Here is a 24,144-nt window from a genome sequence, read left to right on the forward strand (position 1 = left end):
CAGGAATGAAAATAATCACCATATCTGTGTAAAATGATCTCTGATATTTTGGATCTTTCAGAACCCCACTTATGATTGCTGCATCTGATGGGCAGCTTGATTTGGTGAGAATTCTTCTTCAGTTCGGGGCTGATGTTTTCCAGGAGGACATTGTTGGGCGCACAGCCAAGGATTATGCTATTCTGTATGGATACTCTGGGTAAACTTTTAACTTTATAATTAGAATAAGTCATCAGTTGTCAGTGTGGCCTTTGAATATTTTTGGTAACAGCACTAAAGTTTAATGGTATGTTTAGACATGTCTTGAAGCTGTGCTCAGCGTTGCCTTCCTATGTGTATTGTTCCTGTGTCTTGTATTAGTTTGGAAGTTGAGAAAATTTCTACCCAGGATCCTCTATTACCTTTCAAGTTTGGTTGCTAAGCTCACATCTGCCCAAGATACACTCTAAAATGTGTCTGTAGCCAGAGGTGGAACATGGCAAACTGAAATGCATGTAAACCCTCTCCCCAGACCAGCACCATCGTCCTTACTGCCTTCCACTGCAGTGCCCAGGCAGTGCCAGCTTTTTGTTTCAGATCTAACTGATCTAACTGATATCCCTCCTGTGAAAATCTTGAGCAGTTTCATTCCTCTTATGCATAGCTTTGTAGCTTTGTAGCTGTGGCTGTTATGTGTGCTTGAAAGCCAGGCTGAAGAAATGTGCCAAGCTGGAGTTAATACCTTTGAAGGTTTGAATATGCATCTATAGGATGAAGGTGACTGCAGTTCATAGAATCATAGAATGGTTTGGGTTGGAAGGGACCTAGAAGATCATCTAGTTCCAACCCCCCTGCAAGGGCAGGGACACTTCCCACTAGACCAGGTTGCACAAAGACCTGTCCAACCTGGCCTTGAACATCTCCAGGGAGGGGACTTCCACAACCTCCCTGTTCCAGGGTCTCACCATCGTAACAGTTAATGTCTAACCTAAATCTCTCCTAGTCCAGTTTAAAACCATCACCCCTTATCTTATCACTACACACACTGGTAAAAAGTCCCTCCCCATCTCTCCTGTAGCCCCTTCAGGCACTGGAAGACCACTATTAAGTCTCCCCAGAGCCTTCTCTTCTCCAGGCTGAACAGCCCCAACTCTCTTACCCCGTCTTCATAGGAGAGCTGCTCCAGCCCTCAGATCATCTTTGTGGCCCTTCTCTGGACTTGCTCCAAGAGCTCTATGTCCTTCCTGTGTTGAGGGCTCCAGTTTGGAGTAGTGCTGCAGCAGGCTCTGTGTATCACACTTCACCAATACTTAGGAGTTTATGAGCATGTATGAATATGTGTAGGATGGATAATAAGTGGCTGTTAACTATTCTGCTCAACGGTACATGCAAGTATGTGGCTGTCTTTGCCAAACACATTTCCTCTCTTTCGCTACATAGTCTTGGGAAACAACTGGCAGAACATGCAGACTGGGCAAACCAACAACTGGAAGAAGATGGAGAGCAGGAGAACACTGAAGTTTCTGTGCATAGTTCCCAGAGCTCCACAGCACCTAGCTGGGTGGAACCTGTTGACTTCTCATTGGGTGCACCTGCTGTGGACAGAGGAGGTAGGATCCTTAATGTGGGGGAGCTCAGGAGGAAAAATCACTGTGGCCTTTTCTTGAGGTGGTTTGTATTGTCAGCACTGACTGTGTTCACTGCTGACTGTAGTGCAGGCATCAGGTGTAGCAGCACAGGCAGTTTGGTGAAGGTGCTTCTTGGTTGCTGGTTGGAGACACTTCTTGTCAGGCTGTGAAGGCTGTTGTGGTCTGTGTGCTCCATGTTCACTTGAAGGGGTGTTGCCTTCTCCCTGTCAGATAGCTCTCCTGGGTAGGTTTTCCTACAGAGAGAGAGAAGGAGGGACAGGGAAGGAACTGGGTGAGAGTGCTTTTGTTTTTCAGGTGTGCACTTTTACCTCTAGGTGGCTGTTTAGGTGGTGAAAATCCAGTGTCACTCAGTAGGGTGTGTAAAGCAGGTGGATAGTGATTTCTATTCTAACCCTTGTGTTTCACAGCACACAGACATGGCACACAAGCCCACAGGTGTGATTCTGGCAGCAGCCAAGGCCCCTATCTTGGTGTAGTTGTGGCCTGTCCTGTAGCCCTGGGGGAACAGGCTGAGCTCCTTCATAAGGCTGGTGAAAGCTGAAGTGTGGTACACAATGTCCTGGTTGTGGCCCTTGTGCCTGTTGGTGCAGTGTGGAAAACTGCTGGTGATTGTTCTGTGTGAGGTTCAGCTTTAGATCTTGAGTCTACTTTTAAAATATTTTTTTTACCTTTTCAGAACCCTCTGTCCCTGGGCAGAGCAGCAGATCTTGTAGTATCTACCATGTTGTTCTACATAAAGTTACATCAAACAGTGACATCTCTGCATGTAATGTGTACTCGCATGGAATGAGCACTTAGGAGGTGTCTTGCTAAACCAGCAACATTTGGTCAGCTCTTTACTAATAGAGCACATTCATGCTGTGCTATTTTTATATATTTTTTTTAATTTAGAGATATTTGTTAAACTTCTAGGTATGAGAATACAACTCTGGCCTGTTTGCTTGTTTTTACTTCAGTCCAGCTTAAAGGAGCAGTTGTTTTGGAGATGCATTCATTCATGCTGCTTTGTGTTGCATTGGCTGCCCAAAGTTTCATTGTTAGGACCTGTAGAATTGTCCAAGTGAAGTGTTTTTTGTACTGGTTCATTTTGAGCATGCCACATCTAATGTCAAAATGTTATTTCATGTCTGAACAGCAACAGATGCTTTGTATGAAGAAAGCTCAATAAGGTGAGACTTGAAAAATACCCAACTGTTACTTGAGGGCTAATTGGAGAGACACAGTACTCATTGTGCTTTACTTTTCTAGAAGCTCTGAGGAAGAGGAGGATGAGGACAGTTTGAAAGTTTCTGAAGGAGAACTATGTTACACCCCCAAGGTAGTATGTTTACAGGAGTCATGCCCTCTAAAAATAAATTATTTGTTGGCAGGTTTTCTCCAGGATGGAAAGAACCTGCAGTTGCAGCCAATATTATGGGTTCTTTTCTCTTCTATGAGGTGCCATTCAGTGCTTGCCTGTCATCTCTCCTTGCGTGTTTTCCCTCTTTGGAATGCTGGGGGAGTGTCCTTGTTGTCACCTGCAGGCTCTCACCCCTGCTGTTTTTACAGACGTTCTGCAGAATCACCAACTTATGCAGTGGTGTCTGGAGCATCTGTTTTGTGGCTCTGGGGTTCTGCAGGGGTGAGGAACCTGAGGGTGGTGGTTACAGCCACTCTGCAAGGCTGGCGATACCAGCCTGTTTAGTTTTGACATTATTTCATTTTCTCACACTGATTTAAGTATAAATTATGCATTTTTCTGGCCTGATAGGGAAATGCAGGGTTATTTTGGTAAGTGTATGTGCAGGGACTAATTCATGCAGTAAGTCTGGGGATCTGAACAGTTGCCTTGTCCACATTTGCAAGTAAGAATTCTGAAACTGATCTTAAAGACAGCTGAATGTTACTAAGTATTAGAAAGACTAAAACCAGATTATTAGAACTGTGATGCATGTAAACATTGTTTTGGCAACAATTTGCAGAGGTGCCTGCAGAGTGTTTTGGGTTCAATACCCATCGAGTTGGGTGCATGAGGAATGTTTGTGTAGTTAGAAGTGCAGAATGGAGCCAGCACCTGAGCACTATTAAAAGGAAAGCCTGATTGTATTTACTATTCAAGATTGAATGGGAACAAGTGCTTGTTGTTGTTACTGCTTTAAAAAAAATAAAATAAATATGTATTTTTTAAATTAATCTTTATTTACAGAAGCAGCAGATGCCAAACTTGAGACACTTGGATGCTTCCCAGCAGCACAGAAATACCAGTAAGCTATCTGGAAAAGATTCCATGATATACTGATCTCTAAAAGGGATACTGCTAAGTAGGGTTTGCATTTTATTTTTTTCTGCAGTGAATAAGAAAAAGAGAAAAAAGTTTGAGTCCACAGCACTTAGTCACTTGAGGAAAAAATTAGCCCTATCATTAAATGAAGATATTAATCCCCTCCTAAGCCTTTGACCCTGGTCAAGTCCTTCCTCCATCCTGTCCATCCCTTGCCTGGCTCCTTTTCCAGACATTCCCAGGCCACTCTTTTCCAGTGCATTAGTCTGGAAATACCAATTGCAATTTAAATGAAGAACTCCTTTTATTCACATGCATTTTTCCTTTTCTTGTGCTTTAAGGTGATAGTGATGGTTCTAGAATGGAAAGTCCGAAATGGCCAAAGAAAAGCCTCCAAAAAAGAACTGGCGAATCACTTTGTGATGGCAACCCAGCAGCCCAAAAGTCAATTTCAGAAGACAGCACTGGTGAGAGAAATGAGTTAGCAAATACTGATCCAAACTGATGGAAAAGGTTCAGTGTCTCAGTTGTGACCTGGTCTGTAGGTGCCATGCCAGCAGTGGGAGCAAAGGAAGAGGCTGATTCTTCTCCCTGGGATTCTGAGGTACTTTCTGTACACAGAGGTTCCCCCTTGGGGATGAGGGTAGGAAGAAAGGAAGGCAGGCGGAGAGCTTGCTTTTGACCTGGGCCCTCCTATTGAGGAAGTTTCTTTCCTCATGTCCTGCTTCTGCCATATGTTGGGAAGTGGGGCCCTTGGAAGTTCTTCTGGCCTGGGCCAGCTGCCCAGGCAGGAGTGGAACAAAGTCAGGTCAAGCTAATGCCTTGGGTCTCATAGCAACTGGCCTTTGGGTTTTGTTTTCTCAGCTGTTTGTAACAGTTTTGATCTGTGAGGATTTCCTGCCATGTAGGACAGTTGCTGGTGTGATGGCTGCAAGTTCAAATAAGACTGAGAGCAGGAAGCTGGTGCTTTTCCTTGGAGCAAAGTAGGGGAAAAGAAGGAAGGTGTTCTGGAATGCTGTCAGTGAAGTGAAGCTGGGCTGATGTGAGGAAGTGCTTCTCAGGGCCTTTGCAGGAGCAGGGGTGAGACTTAGGACATCAGGCTTTTCTTTCTGCTGTCACAGATTTCCATGGAAAAGCTGAAGGCCTTGTAAAACCAAGCTCAACAAAGGTTGCTTTTTGTTTCGCACAAGAGAAGTACTTTCCATGTTGCTGATGGGTGCAAAGAGCCTGCTTGTTTCTGCTCTTTCCAGCTGTTTGGATTGATCTCTTTTAGGAAGAAGCACCTGAGCTACCACCTGCAGTTGCTGACGGGGTGAAGAAGTATCCCTGTAATGATAGTCCTCAAGTGCACAAGATAACTTCAGAAGACAGCACTGGTGAGATAAATGAATTAGTAAATACGGATCCAGCTTGTTCCATGAATATTAACTATGAACGAAGCTGGTGATTGTCTTCTGAGACAGCAGATTTTTCCATTGCCCCTGAATCCTTGTGGGCATAGGCAGAGCAAGAAAGCAGCTTTTCTTCCTTTGTGTTCATCAGAGAGAGAGATCTCAGAGCTTGAAGAGACAGGAATAATTTACTTGTGGCCATTTATAGTGATATTTAGAAACTTTCCTCTTTATATGAAAAAGTAAAATGTCATAGAAGAAAGGAATTCACACAGATGCACTTTAAATCTGTATGATGGTAATTTTCTCTCCTGCAGCTCACAAATTTGAGGGGATGTGTTATTTTGTGTTAAGATTTTTCTCACTAATTTTCAAGATGCACTGTAGGTATAAATAAGTAGCATTAAGTCATGCTGGTTATAAACATTTAGTGTTTTTCACTGTAGCTGGGCACTCAGGATATACTTCAAAAACATCAACACCAGCTCAACAAAAAGACACCAAGGAAGACATGGAGAACTCTGGGGTGCAGGTACTTAAAACCAAATATTTTTAATTTGAGTCTGACATGATAAATTGTATTACACACTGAGGTACAGAAAAGTAAACAGTAAGTGAATAATGCTGAAGGGAGAGTCCTGGACATGAGGGTTGTGTTACAGTCTGAGCTAAAGTTGGATCCAGTCCTCTAAGGATGGGGTAAAATCCTTGCCATGATGTTGGATGTTTGCTGCTCTGCTGCTTGGTTTCCAGCTGGTTTGCTTAAATTGAGACCAGTGTTTTTCCCCTTGTGCTGTGTGGAGAAACAAGGCAGGAAAAGGCATTTTGTTCCCTGCGCAAAATGCGTTTTCAGGTGAGGAGGGAGATTTGTCTGTGACCTGCTGATCAGTTTGATTCAACACACCTGGTCTTCTGTGAGAGAAAGATCATGCACAAAAACTTGACTTTTGGGGACCTCTCTGATGCTTTCCCTGCCTCTGCAAAACATGTGCTTGTTTGGCCATGTTAATAAGTGTTTGAAGAGCATTTTTTTCAGAGGGCATTCATGAAAGGAATAAGGCAAGCACACTGTTTGTGCTGGGCATCCAGGACAGGGCTGGATAGAGGGTTCTGGAGTCTTCTGAAACACCTCAAAGAGATGGTGCAGCAAATTATTTCCACTCCACACCCGGGCACCATGGAAGAGGGACAGGCATGATTTTAACAGGCAGAGCACAGAACTGGAGCTTGTTGGAAGGTGGGAGTAGCAGGTCAATGAGCTTGGGAATGGAGAGGCTGGGACAGCTGGTGGCTGCTGAGGTGCACCTTCATCTTCTGGACGGAGGAGTTCCTGCGGAGGGAGCCAAGGGCCTGGCTAAGGAGAGAAGAGTGAGGACCTGGATGGTCTGAGTCCCTGGGCACACCAAGGATGCAGGCTCTGTTGAGAAGGCACCAGGAGCTGAGGAGGCTGGTGGGGAGGAGCCACTGGGAGGACTGTGACCCATGGGAAGCAGTCAGAGTTGTTGGGCAGCAGAACCTGGGATCAGGGGAGTGAGGAGACTGTCTGGGGTAGAGGCATGGTACCCTTTTCGTACATGCTTGGCTTCCTGAATGGGGAAGGAATGGACAGGTTGCCCTAATAAGTGCTTTGGAGCTGGGAATGCAATTTAGTGTTTCTGAATCTTGGAAGAAGCAATAATCCTAAGTTGGCCAGTTCTCTGTATGGTGGACAGTAAAAAGTTTGTCCTGTTCATTCACATTGTCTTAGCTTAGCTGCTGGGAGCCTGTAAAACTCCAGAGAGCAGAGAATGGTGGAGGAAGCATGGAAGAAGATGTAGGCATTTGTAATTAAAAATTGCATTAAAGCAGTAAACTGTGGAAATTGTGACAAATGCCACCAGTTACAGAAAGCAGGCAGGCTTGTAAAAGCAAACCTAATGTTCAGCCAGTAGTTTAAATAATTGTTCAGATATTTTAAATAATTTTATTATTTGGTTATTTGGTTGCTGGCTTAAGGGGGATGATCTCTATTTAGGATATTCCTTTAGGTTAGAAGGAGATGTCACACTTGTGTTATCTGCAGACATTGTACACGTGCAGGGGTCACAGAGTCACATAGGAGTTACCTGAAATTTCACTCTCAGCTTTGAAGTCGTGCCTCAGTACTAGAAATGTTAAAATGCAGCTGAATGCAGAAGTGCTGTTGTAGAGTCCTTTCCCAACTGGCCATTTATTAATGTTCCCAGAATGAGGAATCCACGCAGAAGCGGTTGGCGCAGCTCCAAAGTGAAAACCTTTTACTGCACCAGCAACTGAAAGATGTGCAGAACATGCTGACCCTCAAAGAAAATGTGGAGAGAGTTGCACAGGACTGGTTCAGTGAAGTGTTCAAACAACTCAGAGCTGCTACCAAAAAGCAAGTTGACCTCATGGAAGAGAGAAACAAGGAACTGAATGATTTAAGAGAACAAGTCTTTAAATACAAGACTGACGAAGTAGAAAGAGAGGTAAAGTCTACACTGTTGCAGTGTTTAAGACTATTTGCAGTGTCTAAGGCTATTTGCAGTGTCTGGTTGTTAGTTAATGCATGGGATTTGAGGCTTCTAACAGGGCCTGTTCCTCAAAAAGTGAATTTCAGGTACTGACCTAAGCTGCTCTTCTGGATTTTATGATGTGTAGCAATATTTAAATGTGTTTGTTCTTTGTGGCTCTGTGAAAGACTAATGAGCTGGACAGCAGACTCATGAGGACATCAGTTCAAGTGCCTTTCTGCAAATTCCCACAGGACAGGAATATGAGACCTGCTCCTGTGCAGAGCAGTAGCCTGAGGGTCTGTTGCTTAGACAGACATGAACTGAGTGTTGCTCCCATTGCTGCAGGGAGATGGTTTTGATTAAGACAAAAGAGGAAAGAGAGTAAAGAGGGGGGAGGAGTGGGCAATAGGAGGACAACTCAAAAAGCTGCAGGTAGTAGCAGAATGCTTTGGTGTGTGTGTTCCTAGGAGCAGATGCAGTCTTCTCTCTTGGGAGAGCATCCCACCAGGCCCAGGCAGAGCAATGGTTTAAAAACAGCTTGACCCATTTTGTTAGTCTTTCTTTACCTTCTGGAAAACAGGAACTAGTCCTGTTGAGTATTTAGACGCTGGGGTGTGAGATTTGTCTCCCTAGATGGTTTGAATAGTACTTTAAAATTACCTATCCTCCTTCATATAAAATCCAGAATCTCTGACTGAGGTAAATACCTGCCTGTGTCAGAGAACCACCTGATTCTTCATGTTTTAGTTTCTTTAATGGGGGAGAAGAACTGCAGCAGGGCTGTCAGTCATTTAAATCTGGGAATAGCTTTGTATTCTTAGTACCAAAATAACAGGTTCCTTTTGAAGATGGATGGATGGATGGATGGATGGATGGATAGATAGATGGACGGACTACCCAGATTTTTGCAACTTTGTCAGTAGGGAGGCAGTTAATTCTAAAATTAACTTGGTCAGAAGTCTGCAAGGGGATGTGGTTTAACATATACTTAAAGTTTGTCTCAAAAGAGCTTTCAGATATATGTATTCATTTAATTATGTTTTTGTAATGGATAAATAGAACCAAGAAGGATCTAATACAAGATCCTACCTTTAGACATTGGAGTCATATCTGCAGTCAATCTGGCTCATATGTCACAACAGATTTCTCTGGGTTTTGTCAGGAAAAAACACACAATTCCAATGTATGCCTGTGTATTGTTTGAGAAGAGTAAAACCTGAGCCTTTTCTTACATGTTAGGAAACGGAAACCCTGATGAGCAGCTGCTGATAATTTGGAGGTGCTCAGCTGAGAAACATGAAGAGAGTTGATCACTTTTGCAGATGCCTCCTGATGGCAGGCACAATGTCATACCTTTTGAATTCAGTCCCAAGACAGGCCTCATTGTATCATCAAATAAGTTACAGTAAAGGCACATTTCCTGTTTTTACAACTTTCTTCATGCTCATGTGACTGTTTCATTAGGGCACGGTGAGACAGCTGCAGCAGGAGCTTGCTGGTGCTCTTGTCAAGCAAACTGTGTCAGAAGCTTTGCTTGAAGAGACCAAGTGCTGGTACAAGAATGTGAATCAGGCCTTGCAGGAGGAATTGGAAGAGGTTAAAAGCAAGGTACAGAATGTTGTCCTGGAATCCTAGAAGAAACTTCAACAGGCTAGATTGGATGATGTGTGAATGAATTGCTCTGTTTTATAAACCGGCTGTTCATGTCTTTGACATGAGGACTCTATGTCCTTTCTTGGTCAAAGGTTTGGATTTGCTCAGGTGCTCTGTAAGATCAGATGTGTCTGGAGGCTTATTAGGGTTGGTTTGGCCAAGCAGGTTGTCTGATTTCTGAAGAACAATTGGACTGCTGCATTTGGACTTCTTTATGCTTGCTGTGCTTCCCCTCACACCCCCCATGGAGCACAGAATCACATAACTGGAATTGGAAGGAGACCTTTAAGATCAAGATCAGTGCCAAGTCCACCACTAAGTCGTGTCCCTCAGCATCACATCTGTTCATCTGCTGGTTCCAGTGCCTGCCAACCCTCTCAGTGAAAACATTTTTCTTAATATCTAATCTAAACCTCTCCTGTAACAACTTGTTGCCATTTAATCTTGTCCCATCACTTGTTGCTTGAGAAGGAGAGACCAATACTCCTCTTGTTTTCAGGTAATTGTAGAGAGCTGTAAGGTCTCCCCTGAACCTTTTTTCTCCAGACTGAGCACCGCCAAGTCCCTCAGCTGTTTCTAATTATAGGACTTGTGCTCAAGCTCATTCCCTAGCTCCATTTCCCTTCTCTGGACATGCTCCAGGCCCTCAATGTCCTTCTTCTCATGAAGGACCCAGAACTGGTCCCAGGATTTGAGGCGCAGCCTCAGCAGTGCCCAGCACAGGGCACGATCCCTGCTCTGCTCCTGCTGGCCACACTATGGCTGATACAAGCCAGGATGCCTTCTTGGCCACCTGGGCACATGCTGGCTTATATTCAACCACTGACAAGCAACGCCCCCAGGTCCTTTCCTGCTGGGCACTTTCCAGCTGCTCTGCCCCAAGCCTGGAGTGTTGCCTGGGGTTGGTGTGACCCAAGTGCAGGACCCAGCGCTTGGCCTCATTGAACCTCATACAATTGGCCTTGGCTCATGGAATCAGCCTGTCCGAGTCCCTCTGCAGAGCCTCCTACCCTCAGGCAGATCAACAGTCCCATCCAGCTCAGTGTGATTTGCAAACTGACTGAGGGTGCCCCTGATCCCCATGTCCAGATCATTGGTAAAGATATTTAAAAGAACTGGCCCCAACAATGAGCCCTGGGGACACCACTGGTCACCAGCAGCCAAATTAATTTAACTCTAATAACCAGCAGGCTGCCAGTTCTGAATGCCTTCGTAACTTATTCTGCATATATGTATTTTATTTTTTTTTTCCCCTTGGTGGGCACAGCTGAAATTTCCCATCCTTAAGTGGCCTTCTTGAAAGTGACTTATAAGCTATGTACTCAGGTGGGGACCACCTCTTCCTGTGTTTTTACCAAAACTGGAGTACAGAGGCCTTGGAGTTCTGAAGTAGAGTGTCACAATCCCTGAAAGGGTAGGAGGTCAGTGTTGGTGCTTAGAGCCAGGCTACAGGACATCAGTTGGGTGGGAGAGGCCAGTCTACAATATGATTAAGTAGCCCAGTTTGTGTTCATTTGCTGGTAGAAGTGAAGGTTTTGAGTGTACTGGAAATAATAACAACTCTTTGGGTGCAGACACAGGCAGCACTTGGGTTCTTGAGCAGCAGTTGGCTTGTCTAGAGAAATGCTCCCCTGACTGCTGTGAGTTCTTGCTGTGATTTCTCAGTTGCAGGAGTTGAAAGAACAACATTGTCAGTCTGAGCATCATGTTCATGGCTTGAAGATTGCCTTGAATGACAAGGAAAGAGAACTAAGACCTTCTTCCCAGAATCTGCAAGACCTGCTGTTGGAATCTTCTGGGACTGATACTGCAATGAAAAAGCTGAAAGAACAAGTGCAGTGGTAAGAGAAGAGCACAGTGACTGAAGGTGTCTGTCACTTTCTGTGGTGGTGTGAAAACCACAAGATGGCTTTGTTGCATCCCAGCAAGTTAACACATTATTTTGAAGATGCTTTTGTTTGTTTATTCCCTGGTGTTTTTGAAGAACTGGTGCTCTGGTGGATTTCTGTAATAAGCCCTGTATTTCTTTTTAAGCCTTCAAATGGAAAATGCCAGATTGAAAGCCACAGTCCAGCAACAGGGCAATAACACTGAAGGCCTTGGGAGAGACCTGCAAGCCTGTGTCTGGGTGAGCTGCTCATAAACCTCCCTCATTGTGAGCTCCTAAGCCTGGGTACCAACTGCTGCGGGGGCTTTGAAGTTTTTGTATGCAGGGAACTGCTGAAAAGATCAGGAGGGCTGTGCAGGCACAGTTCAGCCCACAAGTGCCCTTCTGGTTTCAGAGCAAGAAAGCAGCAAAGTACAGTTCTGGGTTTAGAGCAAGGCACCCTCAGGGGAAAGGGCTGCCAACTTCCTCATTCCCCTGCTGCTGTGTTTTGTGTGTGTTGTGGTGGGCAAGATACTTGTGCTCATCACCTGGTCTCACCACCAGGAGGGAAGTGAGCAAGTGGTTGTGTGGTGCTCTACCTGCCCCATGGCAGATGATGGATAGGATGGAAGTTCTGGGCAGAGAAGAGATCTTTGGTTGCTAGAAGAGAGAGGAGACTGGGCTTGGGAGACCCATCCTGTCTTTGCAGCTTTCTCACAGCTTCTCTTTGAGAGCAGGTTGGCTCCTGTCCTAAGACCCAGTGTTTCATCTGCTCTGTGAGGACACTTGCAGAGGTTGTATACCCTAAGGACTCTTTGATCCAAGCCTTTGTGCTAAGGTTTTAATAACTTTCCATCAGTAGACATCTTTCTGTGTGGTTGTTTCTTATTTGTGTTGTTTCATTTGTGTTTTCTTGCAGAATGCCACTGAAAGCTCTGTGCCCACCAGGGCTGATGCAGCTTCCCAGACGGAGCTCCAGAGGGAAGATGCTGTGGTGTGGGGCTGCAGGGATTGTCCTGCTCTCTGGACAGGACCTGGTGGCAGCCATGAGCACACCCGTGGGAGGGGTGCCCAGATGGAGGTGACTGAGCTCTGGGAAGGGGTGAGTGGGCTGAGGAGCATCAAGGAGTATGAACATGAGAATGACTGTTGGTGCCAAGACTGAGCCTCCCTGAGACAGGCCCAGCAGCCCAGCAGGGCTCACAACTCGGAGGGCTCCCTGTCCTCTCTCTGCCTGGCTGAAGGTGGTGACCTGGAGGTGAGGGAGCAGTGGTGATGAGTTCCTGCCTGGTACAAGAGGTGTGTCAGGTGTGTCCCTCCAGTAAGGTCATCTTGAGTGCCATTACGCATCATTTACAGGACAATAAGGCCATCAGGCTTAGTCAGCAGGGGTTCATGAAAGGAAGGCCCTGCTTGACAAACCTGATCTTCTACAACCAGGTGACCGGCCTATTGGCTGAGGGAAAGGCTGTGGATGGAATCTACCTGGATTTCAGTCAAGCCTTTGACACTGCTGTGCACAAGATGCTAATGAAAAAACTGTCTGTCCAAGGCTTGAAAGGGCACCCGTGCTGCTGGGTCAGACACTGGCTGCACAGCCAGGCCCAAAAGGTGGTGGTGGTGAATCGAGGGCAATCCATTTGGTGGCCTGTCACAGGTAGGGTTCCCCAGGGTCGGTACTGGTGCCACTCCTGTTCAGCATCTTTATCAGTGATCTCGAGGAGGGGATCAAGTACACCCTCAGTCAGTTTGCAGACAACACCAAGTTGGGCACCTCAATATGGGCAAGACGTGGAGGTGCTGGAGCAGGTCCAAAGAAGGGCAAAAAAGCTGGTGAAAGGTCTGGAAAACAAGCCTCATGAGGAGTGGCCAAGAGAACTGTGGGTGTTTAGTCTGAAGAGGAGGAGGCTGAGGGGAGACCTCAAAGGAGGTTGCAGTGAGGGGGAGGTCAGTCTCTCCTCACTAGGAACTAGAGAAAGGACTGGAGGAAGTGGCTTCAAGTTTTGCCAGGGGAGGTTTAGGTTGGACATTGGGAAAATCATCTGCACAGAAAGGATTGGTAAGCACTGGAACAGGCATCTCATGGAGGAACATCCCTAGTGCTTTTCCACCTAGCCCCCTGGATGAGATGCTGCCAATTTGGTGCCTCTTGGGCTGAGACCTACTGCAGAAGAACTGAGAAGGGTTTGGAACCTGAGGGATCCCATGAAAAATGGTGTGGAAGCTGTTCTTGTTTTAAACAAAGAGCCTGGTTTCACTTGGAGTTTAACATCAGCAGATCATAAGCACAGTCTCAGTGGCCAACCCTTGACTGATTTTTCACAAATTGACTAGTTTTAGATCACACTGAGTTCTCAGTGGTTTTGCTGTCTACAGATTGATAAACTTCCTCAGTGGCTGAAGAAAGACTCTAAGAAAGGCAGGTGGGCAGAAGCAGAAACTCAGGGATCACGAGAAAAGTTCTCCAGCATGCGTGGGAACGAGGAACAGCTGGAGAAGATCGAACACCAGCTGCAAGAAGAGGTGAGTGACACTGAGCATCATTTGGAGACTGACATGGCCAATCACAGCCAAACAGAACAACATAAAATAGAGGGGGAAGAACAAGATGGGCAAGAAATAAGGCAAATACAGGAAGGCAGTCTGTGTTTGCAGGCAAGTGCAAGGCAAATTTCTGGGATGTGTCTATCGTCTCTATTATACACCTTTGTTGTGGTTGTCATTTGTTAGTATTTTATTTTGGTTGTTGGTTGTGTTAGTGCTGTACTTGTGTCTTTCCTGAAGACAGTGAAAAGGCAGGGGGAGAAGGGTGATGCTCGGTGAGGGGCTGTTGTGTGTGTGATGTGCCTGTGGGCCCCTAAGCCCAGAGCTTGCCAAGGTGGGTTTCCATGTGGCAATTCCTGTAGATCCCGCTGTCATGGGTCTTTTTCTTGCTGTTCCTCCTGGAATGGGCCCTGCAGCTGGTGGCTGTCATGGCTGGACAGGCAGGTTCCTGCTTCCTCATTGTGCAGGGTAAAGTGCTCAGGAGAGAACTCGCCCAGCTGGCGGGGAGGGGCAGAGGTGGGGGGATCCTCTTCATTTCCTTGATGAATCCTTTTCTATGTGCCCTGCCTTACAGAGACCCTTTTCTTTCAGTAGCAGCGTTGATGAGTTACAGTGCTGAGAGGGTGGGATTCTTTCTGAATGACAGAAATTCCTTAGCTAGTGGTTCCCGGGTCCTGCCTTGGTTGCTGTTGGGAGGGAGGGGGCAGAGCTGCCTTGCCAAGTCCAGCTGGGCACTGGGAATTGGGCACACAGAGCTGATGAACAGGAGAGCTGTCTTTTTCTTGGCGGTGGTTGACAGTATGTTCTCTGCTTCAGGAGCAGGAAGCCTATGGGGACAGACCAGAGCAAATCAGAGCCTGTTGCCATGACCAGAGAGAGCATCTAAAACACAGAATTAGAAACCATGAAAGGGAATTAGACCAGATAAAAAATACCTGTCAAGACACTATTTTTCATGAAGAATCCATGCAGGCAGAAGTGGAAAAGTACAAAAAGCTGTATCGGAAGTAAGTTATAATTAGAAAATGCCTAGAAGATAAACAGGAAAGGTAAATACATGTTTTTTTGAGTGGTACTAAGCTACTATTTTCCCTCATGCATTTTCCTCCTAAAATTCCTCTTCTACATCTGGACAGCATTATGTATGTAAGCCTAAGATGGCATGTTTGTGAGGAAAGTTTCTTAAGACCCTTCCCCTTCATTAGAACTGTCTTATTTTCTCTTTAATGTTTTTGCCAGTCTCTAATAATCTCCTCCTTTTATTCAATGGGTGGCAGAAAAGGTGAATTTCATGTCTTTTGCTGCTGTGTAAGGACAAGCCCTTCAGAGAACATAATTGGATTCTGTGAAGCAATAAATAAATAATTCGTTGTTGGCTGCCATTTTAGCAGCATGTCAGAGGTTGAGCTTTCCATGGGAAGGGGAGGGTACCTCAGAGTTCTTGAGCAGGGGGTGAACCTTTCAGAAGGAGCCATGGAAACACATGACATTCAGGGATTGCTTTGAAGCCCTAATACTGAGAAGTTCTAAGTGTTGGTGATTCTTGCTGCTCCTTGCAGGTCATGTGCCTGCTAAGAAACAGACCCTCCAAAGAATCTCAGATCAAATGCTACTCTGGATTTGGTTGCTCTTAATCTGCTTTCAGAGGTTGAATAAGTCAAAGACCTGGAAGGTAACTTGGTGAAAATGTTACTGCCCAAGGTAATTATTTGGATGCTTCTGAATGTTGCAGAACTAAGAAGAAGCTGGCGAAAGTCAATGCTGAGCTCGAGAAGCAGTACATTAGAAGAACACATTCAACAACAATCAACCTTGTCAAAGAAGGTCTGGCTGCAGGTCTAGATCAGTATCCAACTAAACTGGGACATTTGGCACTGGACAGAAATCAAAGTCCAACAGAGAGCTTCATGCGTGCAGGCATGAAGGCGTTATTTACAAGGAACAGGATTGCAGCCGCCGTGGATAAGGTGAGCACATTGAAATACGGCTCTCAACTACTGCTGAAGAGTGTCTGTAACCAATGGTTGTATTTTTTAGCTTCCAGTTGCAATGCATTTTTAGTTCCAAACCATCTGGTCCAATATGCCAAAACAACTCATCATCAAAACAGCATAAAGCTACATGTGGTACAGGTGAAGATTTTTGGTCACGAGAGTTGTGGGGATTCCCAAGAGTTCCGCAGAGACCGAAAAAGAGGTGTGAGTAAGGTGAGAAGTACCTGCTTAGGAGGTTTGGGATAGCCAGCTGTCCAACAAGGAGAGGTGCTATGCTGGACCTTCATCTCACCAACAATGAAGGGCTGGTGAGGAATGCTAAACCAAAGGGCAGCCTTGGTTGTAGCGACTATGAAATGGTGGAGTTCAAGATCCTGAGGGCAGCAAGGAGGGCTCACAGTAAGCTTACTGTCCTTGACTTTAGGAGGGCAGATATCAGCCACTTCAGGGATCTGCTTGAGAGAGTGTCATGGGATAACATCCTGCAGGGAAGAGAGGCCCGTGAAAGCTGGTTGATATTTAAGGACCATCTTCTCCAGGCCCAAGAGCGTTGCATCCCAACTAAAAGAAAGTCAGTTAACAACTCCAGGAGGCTGGTGTGGATGAGCAAGAAGCTTCTAGAAAAGCTCAAACTTCAGAAGAAAGCATCCAGAGGTTGTAAGCTTGGGCAGGTACCCTGGGAAGTTCACACAGAGGCTGTCCAAGCAGCCAGGGATCAGGGACCAGGTCAGGAGAGCCAAATCCCAGATGGACTTAAATCTTGCCAGGGATGTAAAGAGCAATAAGAAAAGCTTCTGTAAGTATGTTAGGGATAAAAGGACAACCAAGGAAAAAGTAGGCCCTCTCCTGAAGGAAATGGGAGACCTGGCTATGCAAGACATTGAGAAAGCTGAGGTTGTCAAGGACTTCTTTGAACAGTCTTCTCTGGCAAGTGCTCCAGCCTCATTGCAAAGGCCACAGCAGGTGACAGCAGGGACTGGGAAAACAAAGTACTCCCCACTGTAGGAGAAGAACAGGTCCATGACCATCTAAAGAACCTGAAGGTGCACAAGTCTGTGGGACCTGATGGGGTCCATCCATGGGTCCTGAGGGAGCTGGGGGATGCAGTTGCTGAGCCTCTGTCCAGCATATCTGAGAGGTCATGGGGGTTTGGGAAGGTTCCTGCTGATCGGGAATGGGAAAGGCACCGGCTCGATGCCTGGATGCCACCATTTTCTTCTGTTCATTTTTTTCTTAAAAACCTTTTTGTTCTGCAAGAATGTAAAGTTCTCCTCTTTGCCCTGCCTTACCATTATTATTCTGGTGGCCATATTGCAATGTGTGTGCCCCCAGTCAGCCTTGGTTTGAAGGGGATATCTTGGTTCCAGTGAGAAAAGGTGAGTCAGTCCACTGCATGAAGCATGGTAGAGCATAAAGGAGATGAAGGTTGATGTGGAAAGGATAAAAAGCAGATTGCTGTGGTCAATGGCTCAGTGTCCCAGTGGAGGCAAATGATGAGTGGTGTTCCTCAGGGCTCAGTACTGGGACCAGTGCTGGACCAGTCTCTTTGTGGGAGACATGGACAGTGGGATTGAGTGTCTCCTCAGCAAGTTTGCTGCCAATACCAAGTGTGTGGAGTAGTTGACACCTTAGAGGGAAGGGAGGCCATCCAGAGGGACCGTGACAGGCTGGAGAAGTGGGCTCATGCCAACCTCAGGAAGTTCAACAAGGCCAAGTGCAAAGTCCTGCACCTGGGTTGGTACAACCCCAGGCACAAATCCAGGCTGTGGGGAGAATGGCTGGAGAACAGTCCTGAGGAGAAGGACTTGGGGTGGGAGGAGATGAGAAGCTGGACATGAGCCACCAGTGTGTGTTGGAGCCCAGAGGGGCAGCTGTGTCCTGGGCTGCATCAAAAGAAGTGTGGCCAGCAGGGCCAGGAGGGGATTCTGCCCCTCTGCTCTGCTCTGGTGAGACCCCACCTGGAGTGCTGTGAGCAGCTCTGGAGCCCTCAGCACAGGAGCTGTTGGAGAGGGTCCACAGAAGGGATACAAAGATGATCCAAGGGCTGGAGCAGCTCTGCTCTTGGGACAGGCTGGGGGAGATGGGGTGTTCAGCCTGGGGAAGAGAAGGCTCCAGGGAGACCTTAGAGCACCTTCCAGTGCCTGAAGGGGCTCCAGGAAAGCTGGGGAGGGACTTTTCACCAGAGAGGGCAGTGATAAGACAAGGGGTAATGGTTTTAAACTGAAAGAGGGTAAATTTAGGTTAGACATCAGGAAGAAATTCTTCATCATGAGGGTAGTAAGGGGCTGGAACAGGTTACACAGGTTGTTCAAGGCCAGTTTGGATGAGGCATTGTGCAGCCTGGTCTAGTGGGAGGTGTCCCTGCTCACGGCAGAGAGCTTGGAACCCGATGATCTTTAAAGTTCCTTCTAACCTTCACCATTCTATGATTCTATGATTCTCTGTTTTTTTCAGGAGTTGGGGGGAGGCAAGTTACAGTCCTCAAATGTGTATTTTGCCTGGCTCTTCATTCCCTTCTCAGAAACGAGTGTGTTTGCTTTATTTCTGCCTGTTTCTCTTTCCTCAGGCATGGATGAGAATCACAAAAATATGAATGGAATGAGTAAGAGGAAAACAAGATCCTTTTCTTCTCTTGATTCATTTGAACATGTTGCAGAGGGCCCTCTGGACCATCTGGTCATTGTGAAGGCTCCAGAAACCAGGGCAAGAGGTTTCTTCTAACACCTCAACTACCACTGCTTTGCTTAGGATTGGTCCTGTTTTGGGGTCATCTTGGTCTATGCATTAGTCTTCCCACGTTTTTTCAGCTCCCTGTGTCTTATTTCACATGTCAGGGGTCTCTTCACCTTTGGATTTTGCTGCTGCTTGTATCTACTTGAAAACAATGAGAGGTTTGGGGATTTGGGGGTCCTTTTCCATTGTTCTTTCTACCCCATGCTCCCCTCTTCCAGCTGTGAAGGCACAGACTATTGCAACAAAGCACCACTGTGTGGTTCTCCTGGAGGATCTGGTGAATTTGGTGGCAGCTGTCCCTTTAGTCCTGGAGAGAGGGGCCTTCCCTCCCCTCTGCTGCTTTCTGGCCAAGGGCCTTTTTGGCCCTTGGGGTTCCTGCCCGCTCTGCTCCTCTGCCGAGGCTCTGCGGAGAGCTTCCCCTCCTGAGGCTCTTGCTGTCTGAATGGCTGGCTCTTGCTTCTCTTGAATACATTGCACAGGGGTCTGGTTCTTTTCTTGTCTGTACGTTGCTAGGTGAGCCATAAAATAAATGCTTATTCCCTTAGGCATTCTGCACAAAAATCAGAGCATCCCACGGTGGGTGAGGGTGGAATGGGCCTCTAAAGATCATCTAGTGCAACCTCACCCCTGCTCAGAGTTTGATCCAGCTTGCAATTTAAAAATTTAAAATCAAAAAGTGCTGATGTTGAAGTGACCTCTATTCCAATTTGTGCCCGTTCCTCTTGGAATTCTTTTACTTGGCACGACTGAGAAGAGTCTGCCTCCATCTTCTTTACCCCTCCCCCCTAAGATTTACACACAGAGCTAAGGTCTCCCTGGGCTTCCTTTGCTCCAGGAAAGAAGCAGTCCCAGCTCTCTCAGCCTCTCCACAGAGCTCACGTGCTCCAGGCCCTTCAGCATCTTCCTGGCCATCTGATTTCTTCTTACAGAGACTTTGAAGTCAGAGTTGTCAGTGAGAATAACTGAATTGGCAGCAATAAGCATGTTCTAGGGAAGAAAGGAGTAAGTGCTCTTTTTGTGTGACCAACTGGTGTGGGTTACACAGTAGAACCCACAGCACTTGCTGTGTAAAAGCTGCTGCTGTTGCAATCTCTTCCAAGTACAAAGTTCACAAGAAAGAGTTGTGTCTGTTTTTATATTTTGATACATTTGTCATGGTATTTGCGGTAACCATAAAGAAAATCTCGGCATCATCTGTAGGGTCTTTTCCAGTTTTCCATCCTAAGGTGGAGAAAATGAGAATAATGGCTCATCCTTTTTTCTGTCCCATGGTGTATGCTAGTCCTGCAGCAGCTGCTGTGGCACCTCCTCTCTCACGGAGCTGCAGAAGCCTCCACAGAATTTGTCCCTATCATAGAATCATAGAATCATAGAATCTTAGGGGTTGGAAGGGACCTCAAAAGATCATCTAGTCCAACCCCCCTGCCAGAGCAGGGTCACCTAGAGTACATCACATAGGAACGCATCCAGGTGGGTTTTGAATGTCTCCAGAGAAGGAGACTCCACAACCTCCCTGGGCAGCCTGTTCCAGGGCTCTGTCACTCTTACAGTAAAAAATTTTTTTCGGATATTCACCTTGAACCTCCTATGCTCCAATTTACACCCATTACCCCTTTTCCTATCACTGGTCATCACTGAGAAAAGCCTAACTCCTTACATATTTGTAAACATTGATGAGGTCACCCCTCAGTCTCCTTTTCTCCAAGCTAAAGAGACCCAGCTCCCTCAGCCTTTCCTCATAAGGGAGATGTTCCACTCCCTTAATCATCTTAGTAGCTCTGCCCTGGACTCTTTCGAGCAGTTCCCTGTCCTTCTTGAACTGAGGGGCCCATAACTGGACACAATACTCCAGATGTGGCCTCACCAATGCAGAATAGAGGGGGAGGAGAACCTCTCTCGACCGACTAACCACACCCTTTCTAATGCACCCCAGGATGCCATTGGCCTTCTTGGCCACAAGGGCACATTGCTGGCTCATGGTCATCCTCCTGTCTACCAGGACCCCCAGGTCTCTTTCACCTACACTACTCTCCAGCAGTTCAGCCCCCAACCTGTACTGGGACATGGTGTTGTTCTTCCCCAAATGTAAAACTCTGCACTTCCCCTTGTTGAATTTCATCATGTTTCTCCCCGCCCAACTCTCCAACCTATCTAAGTCTCTCTGAATGGCAGCACAGCCTTCTGGTGTGTCAGCCACTCCTCCCAGCTTAGTGTCATCAGCAAACTTGCTGAGGGTACATTCTATACCCTCATCCAGGTCGTTGATGAAGATGTTGAACAACACCGGTCCCAGTACTGACCCCTGTGGGACTCCACTAGTCACACACCTCCAACCAGATTCTGCCCCATTTACTACAACTCTCTGACTCCTTCCTTTCAACCAGTTCCTGATCCACCTCACTACCTGATCACCAAACCCATACTTGATCAACTTACCTACAAGGGTGCTGTGGAAGGCATTTGTGTGTATCTCAGCACGTAGCTGACATTCTGTTCATGCATTTGGTGACAGACTTTAGCCAGACCTTTGCTGCAGTGACTCCTCTGTGCTTCCTTCTGGGTATTTCTACCTGCCGGTTCTAGTCCAGCTGGTGAGTTGCAGGTGGGTTTGTGCTGCAGTTCATGTGGCTCAGCAGAGAGAGCTACAGCCTGGCTGGCCATTCAAATCAAACCCCAAACCCAGATGTCTCCATTTGGGATGATTTATCAAATTGTTGTGTGGATTTTAAGCATGTTTTAGAAGTTTACTATGACAATAATATTCTCTGTTTCATTCTAGGTCTGGCAGGAAGCAGAGCGAAGAATCTCTGAAAAACTTGACTGAGGTAATGTGTCATGATGTTAGGGGTGTTTTTAAGGGAAATGATGAGTATTCCCAGCTCTTGAAAATCATGGCCTGAGATCTAAGTCCCTGTGCTCAGCACAGGGTTTTTCTGCTCACGTTCCAGTCTAGCCTTCACTGTGAGAACTTCCTGCTCACAAAATATTGTGTAGAATGTTTTGCAGTTCCTGGAAAAAGAAACAGGGCAAAGAAAAGTGCCCCATTTCCTTTAGACAGAAACGCTTGGCTGAGGCTGAAGGCACCTTTCACTGGAGTTAGTCCTCAAACACAAACAGAAAAGAAGCCCTGAGGCAGATCTTTGTAGACTCCAGCCATCACTTCTCCATTTGGGATGAGACCTTTAGTTTTTATCACATTGTTGTGTGGATTTTAAGCATGTTTTAGAAGTTTACTATGACAATAATATTGTCTATTTTTTGTATAACTCTAGGTCTGGCAGGAACTGGGATTCTTCAGTCATCTCTGAAGCAGGAAGGGACACCCCTCCTCCAGGACACCTCTCCACCAGGACAGGCCTCTCCAGGATCAGCCAGTGCCCCAGGGCTGTGCCCCTCTCCCTGGCTGTCCCTGCCTCCCAGGGTGACAAGCTCTGCAGACCCTTGGCATGTGGCAGGGGGCCTGTGCCCCCTGGGAGCCACAGCCTGGGCACCCCTGGATCTGCTCCTTCCCAGCCCCAGAGATTTCCCTTCAGTTCATCCTCCTGATTTTGTTTCTCACCTCGACTCATTTTCTCTCACTGTGAATTTAAATTCTAATCAGAAAAAAGTCTCTTAACAGTCATGTAACACAAATGCAGTTTTAAAAGTGATTATACAAATGCAATTGTAAAACTGCAAAAAGTGGTTTTTAATACTCTTAATGTTTTTTAATACTGTTTTAAGGCAATTAAAAAACAAAACAGTTTTAAGAGTGATGGTGCACAAATGCAGTTTTAAGACATATAACAAAAATATAACAAAATATAGCAAAAAAAATAACATAATAACAGAACATATACAGTAAAAGTATAGCTTAAAAATAGTTTTTTAATACCTTTTAAAGGCATTTTTAAAAAAACAGTTTTAAAAGTGATGGTGTACAAATGCAATTATACAACATATAACATAAATAATATATCCTAATGAAATATAACATAATAACAAAACACATACAAAAAAAGTATAACTTTTAAAAAAATGTAACAAGACTGTTAAGAAGAGTCTTTTTTTTCTGATTAAAAGAAAAATTCACAGTGAGAGAAACCAAGTCAAGGTGAGAAAGAAAATCAGGAGGATGAACTGAAGGGAAATCTCTGGGGCTGGGAAGGAGCAGATCCAGGGGTGCCCAGGCTGTGGCTCCCAGGGGGCACAGGCCCCTTGCCACATGCCAAGGGTCTGCAGAGCTTGTCACCCTGGGAGGCAGGGACAGCCAGGGAGAGGGGCACAGCCCTGGGGCACTGGCTGATCCTGGAGAGGCCTGTCCTGGTGGTGGGGTGTCCTGGTGGAGAGGTGTCCTGGCAGAGAGGTAATGCCTCATTATGTTAGGGGTGTTTTTAAGGGAAATGATGAGTGTTCCCAGCTCTTGAAAATCATGGCCTGAGAGTTGTCAAGTCCCTGTGCTCAGCACAGGCTTTTTCTGCTCACTTTCCAGTCTAGACTTCACTGTGAGAACTTCCTGCTCACAAAATATTGTGTAGAATGTTTTGCAGTTGCTGAAAAAAAGAAACAGGGCTAAGAAAAGTGCCCCATTCCCTCCAGACAGAAACGCTTGGCTGAGGCTGAAGGCATCTTTCACTAGAGTTAGTCCACAAACACAAACATAAAAGAAGCCCTGAGGCAGATCTTTGTAGACTCCAGCCATCACTTCTCCTCCTATGTCCATGGTTGCTTTCAGCACCAGTCCATGACAGGTACACTCTGTTGTTTGCTCTTAATTTCTTCTGTCTCTCTAGTCATGGCTGGTGTTTGTAGCTCATGCAGTGCAGCCTGTTCTGAATCGTTAAGAGAGAAGAATCAGTGACAAAAGAGTGTTCACGCAAACTTCAAGGAGTTGAAGGCTTGTAACACACAGCACTGAACCTGCTCTGATCTGAGGCCAGATGTCCCCAGAGCAGCTGCCCCTGTTCCATGGTTGTTCCTCCAGAGTCCCCGCTTAGCAGGGACTTAGCAGGGATCCGCTTAGCTGGTTCAGAGCAAGCAGGCCCTGAGACAATTTCTTTCCATTCCTGAATACTTTTAATCATCCAGGGTATTCAGCTCCAGCTTTAGGGCTCTTTCCACAGGTCTGAGTGGACATAAAGCATACATTGCATCCGTGTGCATTTTTACCGATTAAGCTAATGTGGAAAAAAAATGTGTTTGTTCTTTCATGCCCTTTTATTATGTTCCCTTGGGAGTTCTTTAATCTCTTTCTGATTGTAGTCTCTCCAGTTGCCCATAATGTTTTTACAGAGATCTATTGTCTATTGTCTACTGTCTATTGTCAAAGTAACACCAAGAATCTTGTCTCTTTTCTCTGTAGTCTCTGCTGAACTTGAAACTGCCCATCCTGGAGCTTTTTCCAATGGAGTTGCGTTCTACAATGATGGATGCTGTGAAGAGCCATGGACCTCTCTTCTGAGGCAGCCTTGCCACAAGGGACCGTCACCCACCTGTTCCTGTGATCATCAAGATCTGTTTTGTATATATCTGTTTACGTTTATAGACCTCTTCCTCCCCCCATGTGTTAATTTCCTTTCCTT

The 24,144-nt window shown here is 46.1% G+C and overlaps 1 protein-coding gene across 1 annotated transcript in view; it reads left to right on the forward strand.

The window, feature by feature from the left end:
• The window catches only part of LOC104390667 (ankyrin repeat domain-containing protein 7-like), a gene marked incomplete at its 5' end in the record, with an annotated part of 32,756 nt that overhangs the window by 4,494 nt on the left and 4,118 nt on the right, over positions 1 to 24,144 (forward strand). Inside the window, 2 exons of the mRNA XM_009999847.1 lie at positions 62 to 199; positions 21,363 to 21,408. Of these exons, the coding sequence (XP_009998149.1) occupies positions 62 to 199; positions 21,363 to 21,408 (184 nt within the window). The remainder of the gene's footprint in view (positions 1 to 61; positions 200 to 21,362; positions 21,409 to 24,144) is intronic.

This window comes from Chaetura pelagica, unplaced genomic scaffold, assembly GCF_000747805.2.
Source record: "Chaetura pelagica isolate M959 unplaced genomic scaffold, ChaPel_1.0 scaffold146, whole genome shotgun sequence".
Classification (NCBI taxonomy): Eukaryota; Metazoa; Chordata; class Aves; order Apodiformes; family Apodidae; genus Chaetura; species Chaetura pelagica.